The 13,020-nt window shown below is 38.4% G+C and overlaps 1 protein-coding gene across 3 annotated transcripts; it reads right to left on the bottom strand.

Annotated features, from left to right (window-relative positions):
- Positions 1–2,920: 2,920 nt before the first annotated feature.
- On the bottom strand, positions 2,921–11,514 carry LOC131306557 (cleavage stimulating factor 64). 3 transcript variants are annotated; one of them, XM_058332872.1, is made up of 10 exons: positions 11,246–11,514; positions 10,822–10,900; positions 7,476–7,650; positions 7,073–7,106; positions 6,735–6,979; positions 6,554–6,631; positions 6,109–6,144; positions 5,483–5,998; positions 4,631–4,867; positions 2,921–3,708 (listed from the first exon to the last, which is right to left on the bottom strand). In XM_058332872.1, the coding sequence occupies exons 1-10, from the start codon at positions 11,274–11,276 to the stop codon at positions 3,580–3,582; spliced, it is 1,560 nt and encodes a 519-aa protein (XP_058188855.1). In that variant the 5' UTR covers positions 11,277–11,514; the 3' UTR covers positions 2,921–3,579. The 3 variants fall into 3 exon arrangements, with proteins under 3 accessions (XP_058188855.1, XP_058188854.1, XP_058188856.1); XM_058332871.1 differs by having other exon boundaries at positions 2,921–3,729; positions 11,246–11,496; XM_058332873.1 differs by having other exon boundaries at positions 2,921–3,702; positions 11,246–11,496.
- Between the last annotated feature and the right edge of the window lie 1,506 nt (positions 11,515–13,020).

Genomic DNA, 13,020 nt, shown 5'->3' with positions numbered 1-13,020 from the left:
ATGAGACACTCACATGCACATCTAAATCAATCTTTCGAATCCCAAGTTAATGCCCTTCGTACCCTTCATCGTGTTTCCTTGTTATCGTATTTTCATCTGAACGTCAACATGTCATGAGTGACCCACATCTACATACACAAACGCTTTTATTCGATTGTACTACAAAGTATCAACTAATCAATCAAGAGCTCAATCACCGTACGGAGGCCTGGAGGCCATTATTCGATGCCTGCAAAAGGCTTGGCAATCAACTTTTAAAAAAAATACGACCTAAAGTTGATCATGAAGCCATTTTGAAGGCAAAAAATATTGGCCTCTGGACCTCCGTAGGGTGCGTCCCCCATACCGTCATGAAGACAAAATGTTTGTCTATGTAATGGTACAAAGGGCATGCCGTACGGAAGCCCAGAAGCCATTATTTGATGTCTTCAATAAGGCTTGGCGATCAACTTCCAAAAAAAATATACCCTAAAGTTTTATCGCAAAGCCATTTTGAAGGCATAAAATGTTGGCCTTCTGACCTTCGTAGGGTGCGTCCCCATACTGTCACGAAGCCAAAATGTTTGTCTTTGAAATGGTACAAAGGGCGCACCATACGGAGGCCCAGAGTCCATTATTTGATGCCTTCAATAAGGCTTGCGATCACTTGACTTCCAAATATACCCCAAAGTTTATTGCGAAGTCATTTTGAAGGTATAAAATGTTGGCCTCTGAACCTCCGTAGAGCGCATCCCCCATATCATTGCGGAGAATGGTTCTCTTCGCAACGGTACAAACAGTGCGCCTTACGGAGGCCCGGAGGCCATTATTCTCTATCTTCAAAAATTATAAAAAAAGACGTTATAGCATAATATGCACATAGCACGGTGGGGTAACAAAATCTCAACATGGCCTATCAAAAAACAAAAGGAAAAAAAATTCTCAATAGGAAAACAATAAGAAGTAGGAGTATCTAACAATAAATAAAAGATACTCCTAACTTTACTCATATGAAACAAAAAAATTTACAGCATAATATGCACATACATATGTTACATCCCATCCCGAAAAACACCACATTTAATTGTTTTTTAAATGGAATGGACTCACGCCCTCTGGCTCTGTTCAAATAGTAAATGAAATATACCAGACATGTGGAACCCATGAAAGCTTAACTTACATACATAAGGAAAAATTTGTCATAGAAGACGTGCCCACAGGTTTTTATTACAACATAAATAAGCTCCAAAAATATGTAAACAGGTTTATTTTTCTTTTTCCCCTAATTAAAGTAGAAAGGAGATAAGAAAATGGAAAAAGTTAATACGTTTTAACAGCAAAAATTTTTACACCACAAATGATTTTATTTTCGTTGTATTCACATTTTATCCCATTTTTGTTGTCCACGTTTGATTGATGCCATGTTTTCCCAATATATATTAAATGCTGTGTTTTTACTTTTACCCAAGCATTTTGAGAAATAATTACATTTTTGCGCTAAAAAGTGGTTATTTCTCAAAATATTTGGGTAAAAATGCCAAAATTTTACTTTTCCAATTCTTCTCATTGAGACGAATACTTTTCCAATTCTTCTCATTGAGACGAATCAATACACCAAAAAAGTTTGGCGCAAAACGAACAAATGCGAAAAAAATTCAAATAAAGACAAAATTTTCAAATTTAAATTAAGTCTAAAAGAACAGAGCCTTAATCAGGTAGCGTGATTCCAAATGGCTTTACTCAATCAAGAGCTATTTCAATTGGCTCTACTTGATTGAGTAGAGTTATTTGAAAAAGCGCTAGTTCCACGTCATACAGCTGCGTGACACAAGGGTTTGCGCCACTTATCGCGTAGAGCCAATTTAAGTGGCGCTACTCGGGTAGAGCCATTTGAAGTGGCTCTACCGAGTAATTTTAAAAATAGTTTGAAAACTAAAGTATTCCGGTCAATTGTTTTAAAAATGAGATTACTTTGATAAAAATCTCGGACACTGAGTAATAGCCAAAGCGGGAATGCCCGGGCACCCACCCTTTCCGTGTAGTTCTCCTTATCTCAAGTAAAACCTTGGCCTTTCACTTCATGCACAGTTTGCATGGTGAAGAATATTGAGCGGAGCAATAACGAAACACTACCACTTCAAGACTACATCAAACGGACAAGAATGGAAATGGGTGAGTTTTTATGCCTACTCGAGCTGGAATGGCATTCACAAACTAAAGATTAGGCATTGTTCCACTAAAGCTTTTTGGGATTTTTTTTTTTGTCCTTATTCAAATGTTTTTCGCATTTGTTAATTTTGCACCTAACTTGAAAAGTAATTTTTTTTGAATTTTTACCCAAATATTTTCAAAAATATCCAATAAAAAGTCCAAAAAATCGACTTTTGGCTTTATCTTGGATATTTTCAAAATATTAGGATAAAAGTCAAAAAAATTTACTTTTCCGATTCGTCTAGACAAGACGAATCAATAATCTACAAAAGCTAAGCGAAAACCTAACAAACGCAAAAAAACAAAAAAAATGAATAAAGACAACAAGAAAAAGCCCCACAAAGCTTAACAATGCCTTAATCAGAATCCACACAAGCTCCCATGATAATCTACAGTTTGAGGTCAATCATATCAGTGACAGTACTCCCTCCGTCCCTTTTTAAGTCTCCACTACAGTTTTTGTATGTCATTTTCAATTACATATATCTCACAAGTCACAATGTACTACTGCATTGTTAAAAATATGTAATATGAATATTGTTTGATAGATCTTAATTACATCTATAAGATAATGTTTTTAAAAACATAATATACGTCAAAAGACATAAGCTATTGAAATGACACACAGAACCTTAGTGATTAGTGGACATTTAAAAATGGACGAAGGGAGTATAAATTTTCTCGGACAATCAACTAATACATAACACTGACATGAGATAACAAACATTAATTTAGCAATACTGAGATTCTCATTCCAACTCAAGATTACAGTCATTCCAAAGCAATGTACATGCTACCATCGAAGGTTCCCTATCCTAACAAATAGGGAAACCACGGGTATAGTTTACAAATCCAACGCGGAAAAACGTAAAATTTTGGTCTTTGGTGATAACAACTTATTGCAAAGAACCATAGAACTTGGTGTCGAATAACGAAAAATAGCCCTAGCAAAAAGAAGCAGCTGTAGAAATGGAGCAATTATTCCGTATTACAAAGGAGGAAAAACAAGAAGAAAAAAAATTCTCTCTTACCATTGCTTTCGCATTTGCTAACCACATGCTCCTAACCGTTACATGAATGTAAATAGTTCCTAGATGGACACCAGGTGAATATTCCTGTACTACCCCTTGTTGGTCCCCAAGGGACGGAGAAGGCTAGGTTAGCTGAAAGATGGTTATTGCTTCAAGGACGTAAGCGAACCTTGTAAGAAGGGGTATACTGCATCTAGGATCCTCAACTTCATCTTCTGTGACAAATAATTTTACAACTATTTGAAATTCCATCCCGTGAACTTCAGCAGAAGAATAAATTAGCCTGGGTTGATTATATTGGCTTCAATGGGAGCCATTGCACATATCACCTTACCAAATAGATTGGTTCAAACTGAGTTCACCGGAGCATCTGCTGGAGTTGAATGACTTGTTGCTGCTGATCTGGAGGCAGTGAACTCAACTGCTCCGGTGTGAGATTCAGCACTTGCTGCAACAAGGTGGACTCCACCTCAGGAGGAAGCTGCAACTGTAGAAGAGGAAAAAACAACTGAAGGTAGATAAGAAGCACAACAGTTTTTGGTAATAAACAGATTGTCAGATCTCAACCAGTAGGAACAAAACCAGAAGTATATCTCTATCTTTCATACCCCTACTTCAAAACCAAACTTAGCACTTGGATCAGTAAGTTGGAGTGCACAGGAATCATAAAACCAAACCATTGCTAATGGGGCAGAAGATAAGCTCAAGTTCATGTACAGAGTTGTACTACAAATTACAAAATAGGATTTGAAAACTGGTAAGAAGTCCAAATGTACGCCGCTATCACCCTAAATCCTAGTTCAAAGTTTACGACTCCTACGAGTAGGCAATTTGTGTCCAACCCATTTATCAAGAAAATCAAACGCAAAAACATGGGATCAAAGACAGTTTCTAACATCATCATTTTAGGCCACCCTTAAATCTAGCCACACAAGCCAAATTATTTCATCCCTAAACTTTTAAAACCATCTTTTGTGCGATATGAATATATTGTGATTCCATGGTCAGGCTATACCTCTGCCTAGAAAAAAAGGAGTTTCAGGCACCCTCGTGGGAGACATTGGATGTTGTCAACCGGCCTAAAAATGCTCATAAACAGCTCTTCCTCCATACAAGAAAATCTGGCTCCTTATCTACTGTCAATTCATCCAGATAGGGTCGAACTAATTGACAATATATCTAAAAAAGAGAAGATCATCACAAATCACTGACAAATAAAGATGTCACTGTGATGAAAATTTCAGTGTCACCACTTTCAACAGGCATCAATCCTGGCACTGAGCAACAATAAATCTTCGAGCAACAACCATTTGGTTAGTCTGAGAACATATCGAAAAGCATGAACAAATGGGTTGATAAACCAAATTAGATGTGGATAACATCATTTTTACCAAGGAGAAACACGTTACCTGATTAACTTTCTTCTGAGAATTTGGAGCTGCTTCTGCTTTAGGGATTTGATTTTCGTACAAGTTAGCACCAGAATCTCCGGATGGTCCAGATAAAGATGGTGTCACATTTGCACCAACCGCCAAGGTACTTCTTCCTACATCTAATTTCATCAGCTTTGAAGGTCGACTCATCTGATCTGAAGTGTTGAATATGTTTGCCTTCTCAGGAATGCTCGAAGATGCAGAGGTGCCAGGCTGTTCTTAAAAAATAAACAAATGCACAAAATCAACTCAACACTCACATAAACTGAAAAACTTGTGTTAAGAACCGACAACCACATACGGCTGGGAGGATGAGGAAAATAAGACAATTCCTTTGTCCAGTGACTGGTGCATTTTGTTGGCAAACATCTAGGGGCTGTCAAACATATTTCCTGTTTTCACCCATTAAATGTAGTGCATTTTACCTCATTTCAAAGAATTTCAACTATTAAAAATATCTCAAAACATAATACATGCGTTTCAATCCAATTTAAGCCAATTAGATACTGTTAGACAATCTTACTTCAACATTTTCTCAATTTTTTCAATTTTCATTTGCCAACTTAAGATCAAAATCCAAGTTACCAATGCAAGACTATTCATGCGGAAAATATAGGGAGCATTAAATCAGAACTTCGAGGCTGTAGCCCACCCAAGAAACAGCATGCCTAGGACACGGGACTATTCTTCTATGACAAGAAAATAACTAAATTTATGCTATAAACTTTAGCCCACTCCGGCTCCTAGCATCTTTCCATATACAGTGTTAATAAATGACCGTCTCCCACTAGGGGTACTAAATCCTAATGGTAAAAGTGAAATTTGCACCTGGAAATTCTGATTTGGTAACAGAGGATGTGTTAAAAGGGAAGTCTGAAAGGTTGCATTTGGAGCAATCGGATGACTTGTATGCCCTGAATTAGTACCTCTGCCCTCTCCTCCATGTTGTAACAAAGGTGGTTTTGTCTGTTGCTTCTCATAAAATGAAGTCACCTCCGGAATTTGTGGTCTAAAAGACACACTTCCCACAGGCGGTGGGCGTACGGATGGAATTATTGAAATTCCGGAGTAGTTGGGCAATGTGCTTTGCTCCACAACTTGGCTCTGGACTGGCTGTGGAAGCTGAACTCGAGGCTGTGTAGGAAGTTGTGGGACAGAAGAATACTGGTTGCGAGCCAAAGAATTTGGATGCAGGGAAGACACTTGAGACTCTTGTTCTCGAGGAATCAAGCCAAACTGCATCTTATTCTGCATAGGAACCACTGGTTGCTGACCATGAGGGCCACCTTGAGATAAAGGCTGAGCAAGTGGACCTGAAGCCTGCCGGATATTTGGCATCTGCAACTGCAAAGTTCAAAAGGAAAGTGAATAATCTTTCTCCTGTTCAATATCAGGCACTGGAGAGCAAATAATAAAAGCATAAAACTATAAAGCTTGGAGGTAATTAGACAAACCATTTGCGAGGTAACCATTCCGAGCATTATCTGTGCCTGTAATCAGAGTAAGATATGAACATATCAGATGTTGATGAGGTCACAACCAAATCTTAATGAAGTAAAAATCCAGGTTCAAGTAAATAGGCTCCAGAAATTATGACACCAAACAAAGGGAACAAACAGGCTACCATGCTTATTTTTGAGGTGTGGGTGAACAATAGAGACAGAAGTGCTCTCCTATTAAAAAATCTAGGCAGAAGATAAATATTTTTGCAGTCAGAAGATTTAAAAGTTTAACTGATACCTAAAGAACGTCTAAAGACACTCGTTCTGAATGGAAAAAAAGTTGGTTGCTAATCTGAAATTTTATGCATCTACTCATACACGACCTTTTCCCCCCAATCCTCCTCAAGACTTATGATTGACATTAAAAAGCAAAGAAGAATCAAGGGCAGATAACAACCTGGAAAAGAGCTTTTGGCAAAATTGGGCTCGCAAGCAATAGTTGATGGGCTTGTTCCTTGCTTTGCGTAGCCATTACCTGTCATATAAAAGAGAGAATAAAAAACTCTACCCATGTACTCTGACAACCAATGTTATTCTTTAATGCTAGCTGAACTTCAATCAAAATGTCAAACAGTTACCTTAAGCTCAGACATGACCTCATTTAGCTGGTTCCGTGACATTTTGGCAAGATGAAGGGTTAAAGGATCACTATATGATGCTGCCTGACCTTGCAAACCATTTAGATTTAACTCCCTACTAGCCTGAGCACCCCCAAGCACTCCCGCCATAAAAGTTGCAGCAGCCATTGCTACTTGGAGACCAATTGGCTGTTGGAAAGCAGAATCCGCGCCAATCGCCGGACCACCAAATTGCTTTTGAGGCCCTAGGTTGTAACAGAAAAAGAACTATCAGGTTATACCATGCAAAAGAGCAAACTCGAGGTTGCCAAAATTGGAGAGAAATAAAGGAAACTAACCAACATTTGCAACCATACCAGGTCCACCACGACCCTGCAGGAAACACAACCATACCTTTGTTAAACAAAACAATATAGTACAACATGCAATACCTTCTCTCACTCAGAGTTCAATATATGATTCCACATTCACAGACCGGCAGTAATTACAGCTGCCACGATGAAAAACTTCCGAACCAAATAAAACACCTCATGACTCACACATGTCAGAGCAGTCAGACAAGAAGTTGGTATGTAACCACTAACCCACAAACCTTAGTCATTTCAAACTCATGATCTCCAAAACCATTACATAAACAAAGTAAAGAAGTGTCTATGCCTTGGTTGTCGGATTATGATGACTATGTTAATGATGCGTAAGAAATAAGTTGTTAACTTGCTATGCTACAAATGTATGTCTTACCTGTTCCCGACTTTTATCAGTATTTTTATCATTTTCGGCAAAATCAACTCTCAATTGCCGACCATTGATCTCATACCCCTGAAGATTACGGCGAGCACTTAAAGCTGTCTCTTCATCTTTATATTCACAGAACCCATAGCCTTTCGGTTTCCCTGTTTCTCTATCAATAACTAATCTGGATGAAAGGAAACAGAATGAATCAAATTTCAAATATGCCCATCAGTGTCGTCTAATGAGAAATCAGCGATATAAAAATAGACGTACTAAGGAGCAAAATATATAACCTTACAACACAACATGAAGGAAACCGTCAACATCAATCTCAATAAATCTTATCGTACAAAATCAGGCATTTTCCACTTTCATCAGAAGGAAAGTTACTAATCTTAAGAACGTGGTTGGGATGAACAACAAGGATGGGTCAGTCCACAGAAGTATGGACCTTCTATCACTTCATTCACATAAATTAAGCAGTGGTGAATGAAGTGAATGAGAATCAAGGGAATGCTACCCACCTGCCTAACATAAATTCAAACCGCAGCTCCCATGGGAACGCAATTGATTGTGGCACTCATACATGTAAATTAAGCAGTGGTGAACACTGGACACCAGGAGCAATCAATCGTTTATGTGCCAGGTGATTAAGGGAATGCAACCCCCGTGCAAAATTTATGGCCAATAAATACATTTGATAGAAGGGTCACATGCGCAAAAATTCCCACCCTAATTACACACAAAACTCAATAGAAAATTCATCAACTTCAGATCCCTTTTTCCAGAGCCCTAACGAGTCTAGCAGAAGGTCTGCTTTGACAATCCAGTTACCATCTCATAAGGACAGCAGAGTAGTCAAGTCCAGCTTTGACACAAGTGAAGGAGCACTACTCATCTCATAGTAGCGTAGAAGAATCTAAAGCTTTTAACAAAATATAAAAGCGCACAGTGGCAAACCTGCCAACCTATTGTCCCACAGGCTGACAGATGCAATGGGAGCATGGGGTTCAGAGCCCAGGCCAGAGAAATCCCATGGCAGGTATCAGATCTTGAGGATCACTATTTTCTTTCTAAGAAACCAGCAACCCAGAATATAAAGATTAGATGATCATGTGCAGGGTTAGCTTGTAAAAGACAAATTCTATCATGTTAAAGTAGGTTGTTAATTCAGTTAAGAGAAAATTAGACAAATCTTGCTTGCGTTTTGGGCTTAGAATGTCTTGACTCTTGAGTCTCTGCATTTGTTACAGTTTCAGTATCCATGAAGGTCGTACCAAGTTTTTTTTTCTCTCCGTTACCTAAAGGGATAAGCCTCGTTGAGCCCTTGAACTTTATCCATCCACATTTATATCCGATAGAGGCCGAATCGGGGCAATCGGAGCTATCCACGTGTAGTATTTCCATTGAAATAGGACCTGGTGACAACTGAAATGCCGGTTCAGAAACAGAAAGAGAAGGGATATCCATTGCTTGATCGTGATGCATGCTCTGCTCCCAACATGCAGAGAGACTTAAAAGGGCAGCTCTAGATTCCTATTGGTCTTTATTGTTCTTTTATACTCGTAATCATCAAGACGCTCCGATCAACACTTCATTTCTTATGAGGCATGAGCATAACCAGGTTCTAAATAGCCAACCCTTTCAATAAGCAAGTCTTTCCCATTCTAAATCTCAGCACGTGTGAGGGATCCATTCACTCGCGGAGTCTCTTTGCATCCGTGGCAGAGTGGCTTCCAGTTACATTAGCCCTTTTAGATACCCACAAACGCAACCGGACGACCAAACGCTTTCTGATGACACTTCATCCTCATATGCGAACTGTTTTCCGAGATGTGTTGTCTTCAATTTTTGTCCGAAAATACAGTTAGGCAAGGGTCAAGACTGTTGGAGACCCCGCAAGCCGTGTTTACACTCAACAATGGGCTCAACAGTGAGCTCGAGGGCTGAAGATATACCGAGACCCATTTGTAGTGCTCAACAAGGGGCTCAAGAACTAGAGATCTTGCATGCCCTTTCTGGCACGCTCAAAAGTGGGTTGATCTTTGGATGTGCAGTCGGCCCAGAGGAAGAAAGAAAAAATCCATCTTGTCTTAACCACAGTTTTAAATCTCATTTTCACATCATTTATGGGTAATGAAGTGCATAGCAGCCTTAGAGCATCTAGGAGACTACATTTTGACGGCTTTTTCACTCTCTATATGCTCTTGAGCTTCAATCCAAGTTTCAATCAATCTTAATTGCCATGTGATTAAACGTGTTCTGATTGCATTCCATCTTTAGATTAAGTGATCTTCCTAAAAATCCACTTTTATTCACAAATGTCTCATGCCATTGACCCTTGGCCTCTACAGTAATGGGCCATTTGAAGAATGAAGATCAAGACTGCTTCTTGTGCTAGCCATGGAATCAAGAGTGGCTTGACCGATTGGTGAGCTCATCCAGAACGGTGGAGGGTTAAAATAGTTAGGTAGAGCTAGGCAAGGGATGCTCCTGTCTTTAGATGTCTCTTTGTTTGACTAATTGCGAAATTGTTTTCCGGGGTTGGGATATTGGTTTTTGTCACTGTTGACCTAGGGGTTTCTATGTTAAATTCATATTTTTCGTTGCCTCTCACTGCTTTCATTCATTATTTTTTGGAACTTTGTCAATCATGAGGCGAATGTTGAATTCCCTATCGGGTTTATTTAAATAAAATTGTATTGAGGATTACAAATTTAACCCTTGCACCCTCCTACCATACACATTTTTTCACATACAAAAGACGACCCATGACAGGGTCTCTGAAAGCACCTGCAAGTAGTTCTAATATTCACCTACTTTCCAGCTATGTTCCACAATGGCTCAATGTGGGGTCTGTGCACCCATACCTGAGGCACATTCTCTGACGCAAACGGATTAAAGTTTTATCCTGAAATATGTTCCATAATGCTGCCTGAAGAGTCCAGTTAACATAGAAGCCTATTGCCTCGAAATTTTATCTTTTCATCCTTTTTTAGTTAATCCAAATCATAACCAAGTCACCACACTAGCACATTACATCATAAAAACAACTTCACGATGCATAATAGTGGTATCCAACGAAACAGGAATACAGATATAAACAACGCTGACAATTATAACATCTGAATAAACTAGCAGTGCATCTCATTAGGAAAGTAGTAGCAAAAACCATAGCGTCAGACAAATTCAAACGACCACCTTCCGCATTCAGGAATAATTGTATTAAGCTAAACAAGCTACATCATCAACATTCAACTCAAGTGCAATCCCAAATCAATTGTACCATGCCAAATATGCCGATACCGAAAGAAACCAAATAAAATTCTAGGGTTTCCGAAACTACACGAATTACCTGAAGGACACAACAGGCCCAACCTCCTCGCAGATTTGTATAAGCTGCTCCTCAGTGGCATCATAGGGTATGTTTCCAACTGCCACGACCCAAACAAACATCAGCAAACAAATTCAACCACAACATTAAACTATTTAAGGCAGCGTATTCACATCGAAATTAAGAATTTTGCAATAAGCTAGGGCTGAATTGGCTGCCGCAATAGTAAAGGATGAATCTTTAGCCCTTTTTCTTACGGTATCCGGCCCTAACCGAACGGCGAGTCGCTGATTCGCCCTGAATCAATCAAGAATATATACATACACACGCCAGTACACACACACAAATACATATATGTGTGTGTGTGTGTGTATATATATATATATATATATATATATATAGAGAGAGAGAGAGAGAGAGAGAGAGAGAGAGATGGGGAACAAACCAAAAACGCAGCGATGCTGAGAAGTGGCCATAAATTACGAGAAGAAGGTGAAGCTCTGACTCGGCTTCAGCTTCTTTCTCTTCGGCATCGCTCTGCTTCAGTTCTTATTCTTACGGGCAGGGCGGATGTGTACGTGTGTGTATGTAATAATATACTACTACTTATGAGAGAGAGAGAGAGAGAGAGAGAGAGAGAGAGTGTTTTGTCTTGTGTTCACTTCGGCGGCTGGAGCTGAGGGATTCTCTGTTCGGAAGTTGTGGAAAAGAAGCGAATGGAATGGGAAAATTTAGCTTATCAAAAAAAAAAAGAGGAAAATTTAATACTCCATAATAATAATAATTGTATGTAAAAAAAAAAGAATTGAAAATAATTACATGATAAATAAAATAAAATAAAATAATGTTCACACCCGTCTTATCCATTGTCTCTTCATTTTTGTATTTACTCACTTAAAAATGTCAAATTACCCTTCATATGAAAAATTGACTCAAGAAGAAAGGGTATTTCAGTAATTTTAACACGAATAAAGAAAAGAAAACTAGTGCCAATGAAAACAAAGGGAGTGTGAAAATCATGCCCTTAAAAAAAAGAATGTAAATTAATTAACGAAGATATGTAAAGTCGTAGACAGAAGGAGAAAATTTATTACTTATGTATGTACCCAAAAAAAAAATACATTTAAAATGTTATTTTGTTATTTTTCTTTTCTTTTTCTTCTTAAAATTAACAAGAGAATGAAATAATTAATCTGATGCTTCTATTCCTTCGTTTTTGTCATCTTCCAAACAGGACTCGGCTTCCATGCAATGTGCCTCCCCATCCAGTTTGGTCCACTTTGGACTGTTTGTGGGCTTTTTTCGAGCCTATAATAATGTTTGGAACCGTACATTTTTTAGGGCTCGTTGAGAACATCAACCATGCCAAAAATCAATTTGATCTGATGCCGTCTTATATCATTTTGAAATACGTCAAGTTTCAAATAATTGTGTGAAATGGGTTGCAATCATGTGTTGCACACCTTGTTTTAAACAAAACAAGATTAATTCATTTCAAAATCAAACTATATTAAACAGTATACGACCAACTTGATTTTCGACGCGATTAATAGTATCAGCAAATTCTAAACACTAAAATTATTATTGTGGGCCCGAAAAGGATTCACAAACTATCAAAACTGGACCAGACTGGACGGAGCCACATTGGACGCATGGGAGCCGAGTCCTTCCAAACATGCCCACATTTTCTGGTGGAAAACTGGGCTTTTTTGGAGAAACTCTAAAGTTGAGCTGAGTCCTTCCAAACATACCACACCGGTTTCTAAATTTTGACACAAATTGTTACCATTTCTCAAAAATGGTAGTAAAATAAATGGCAAATAGCATCAAAAAAATGATATTGGCACTTCAAAAATTGATGCAGGTACTTCAAAAAATAAAGAAAAGTGGCTTTGAAATTACACTTATTTTGGAGTGCCTGCATCAATTTTTTAAATGTCAATATCATTGGCCATACAAAACTCAAGATTTTTTTAAATTTGGTAAATGCCATTTCCTTTCTCAAACTTGGCAAAATATATGGCAAAGTTGCCATTTTTATTGGGAGAGAATGAGATAAGAATGGCAAAGATAAAATCACAAACATGGGTGGGACTGATCTCCAATACACAGGTTCCTTTCCACCGGTTCTATTTAGTTTTGGGCTATTTGTGGGTCCTTATCAGGCTCACAACAATAATCATAATCGCTCACCATTTAGAGCTCGTTGGGAACATCGAC

Source organism: Rhododendron vialii, chromosome 11a, assembly GCF_030253575.1.
Source record: "Rhododendron vialii isolate Sample 1 chromosome 11a, ASM3025357v1".
NCBI lineage: Eukaryota > Viridiplantae > Streptophyta > Magnoliopsida > Ericales > Ericaceae > Rhododendron > Rhododendron vialii.
Note: the sequence above shows the minus strand (reverse complement) of the source record. Positions and strands in the feature narration are given on the sequence as shown.

Excerpts from the sequence above, each read along its gene's own strand:
- LOC131306557 (XM_058332871.1), bottom strand. The coding sequence starts at position 11,276 with ATGGCCACTTCTCAGCATCGCTGCGTTTTTG. Across the intron at positions 7,651-10,821 it reads GGGCCTGTTGTGTCCTTCAG|ATTAGTTATTGATAGAGAAA; the intron begins GTAATTCGTGTA and ends CCTTTCATCCAG. Across the intron at positions 6,632-6,734 it reads AGGTCATGTCTGAGCTTAAG|GTAATGGCTACGCAAAGCAA; the intron begins GTAACTGTTTGA and ends TTTATATGACAG.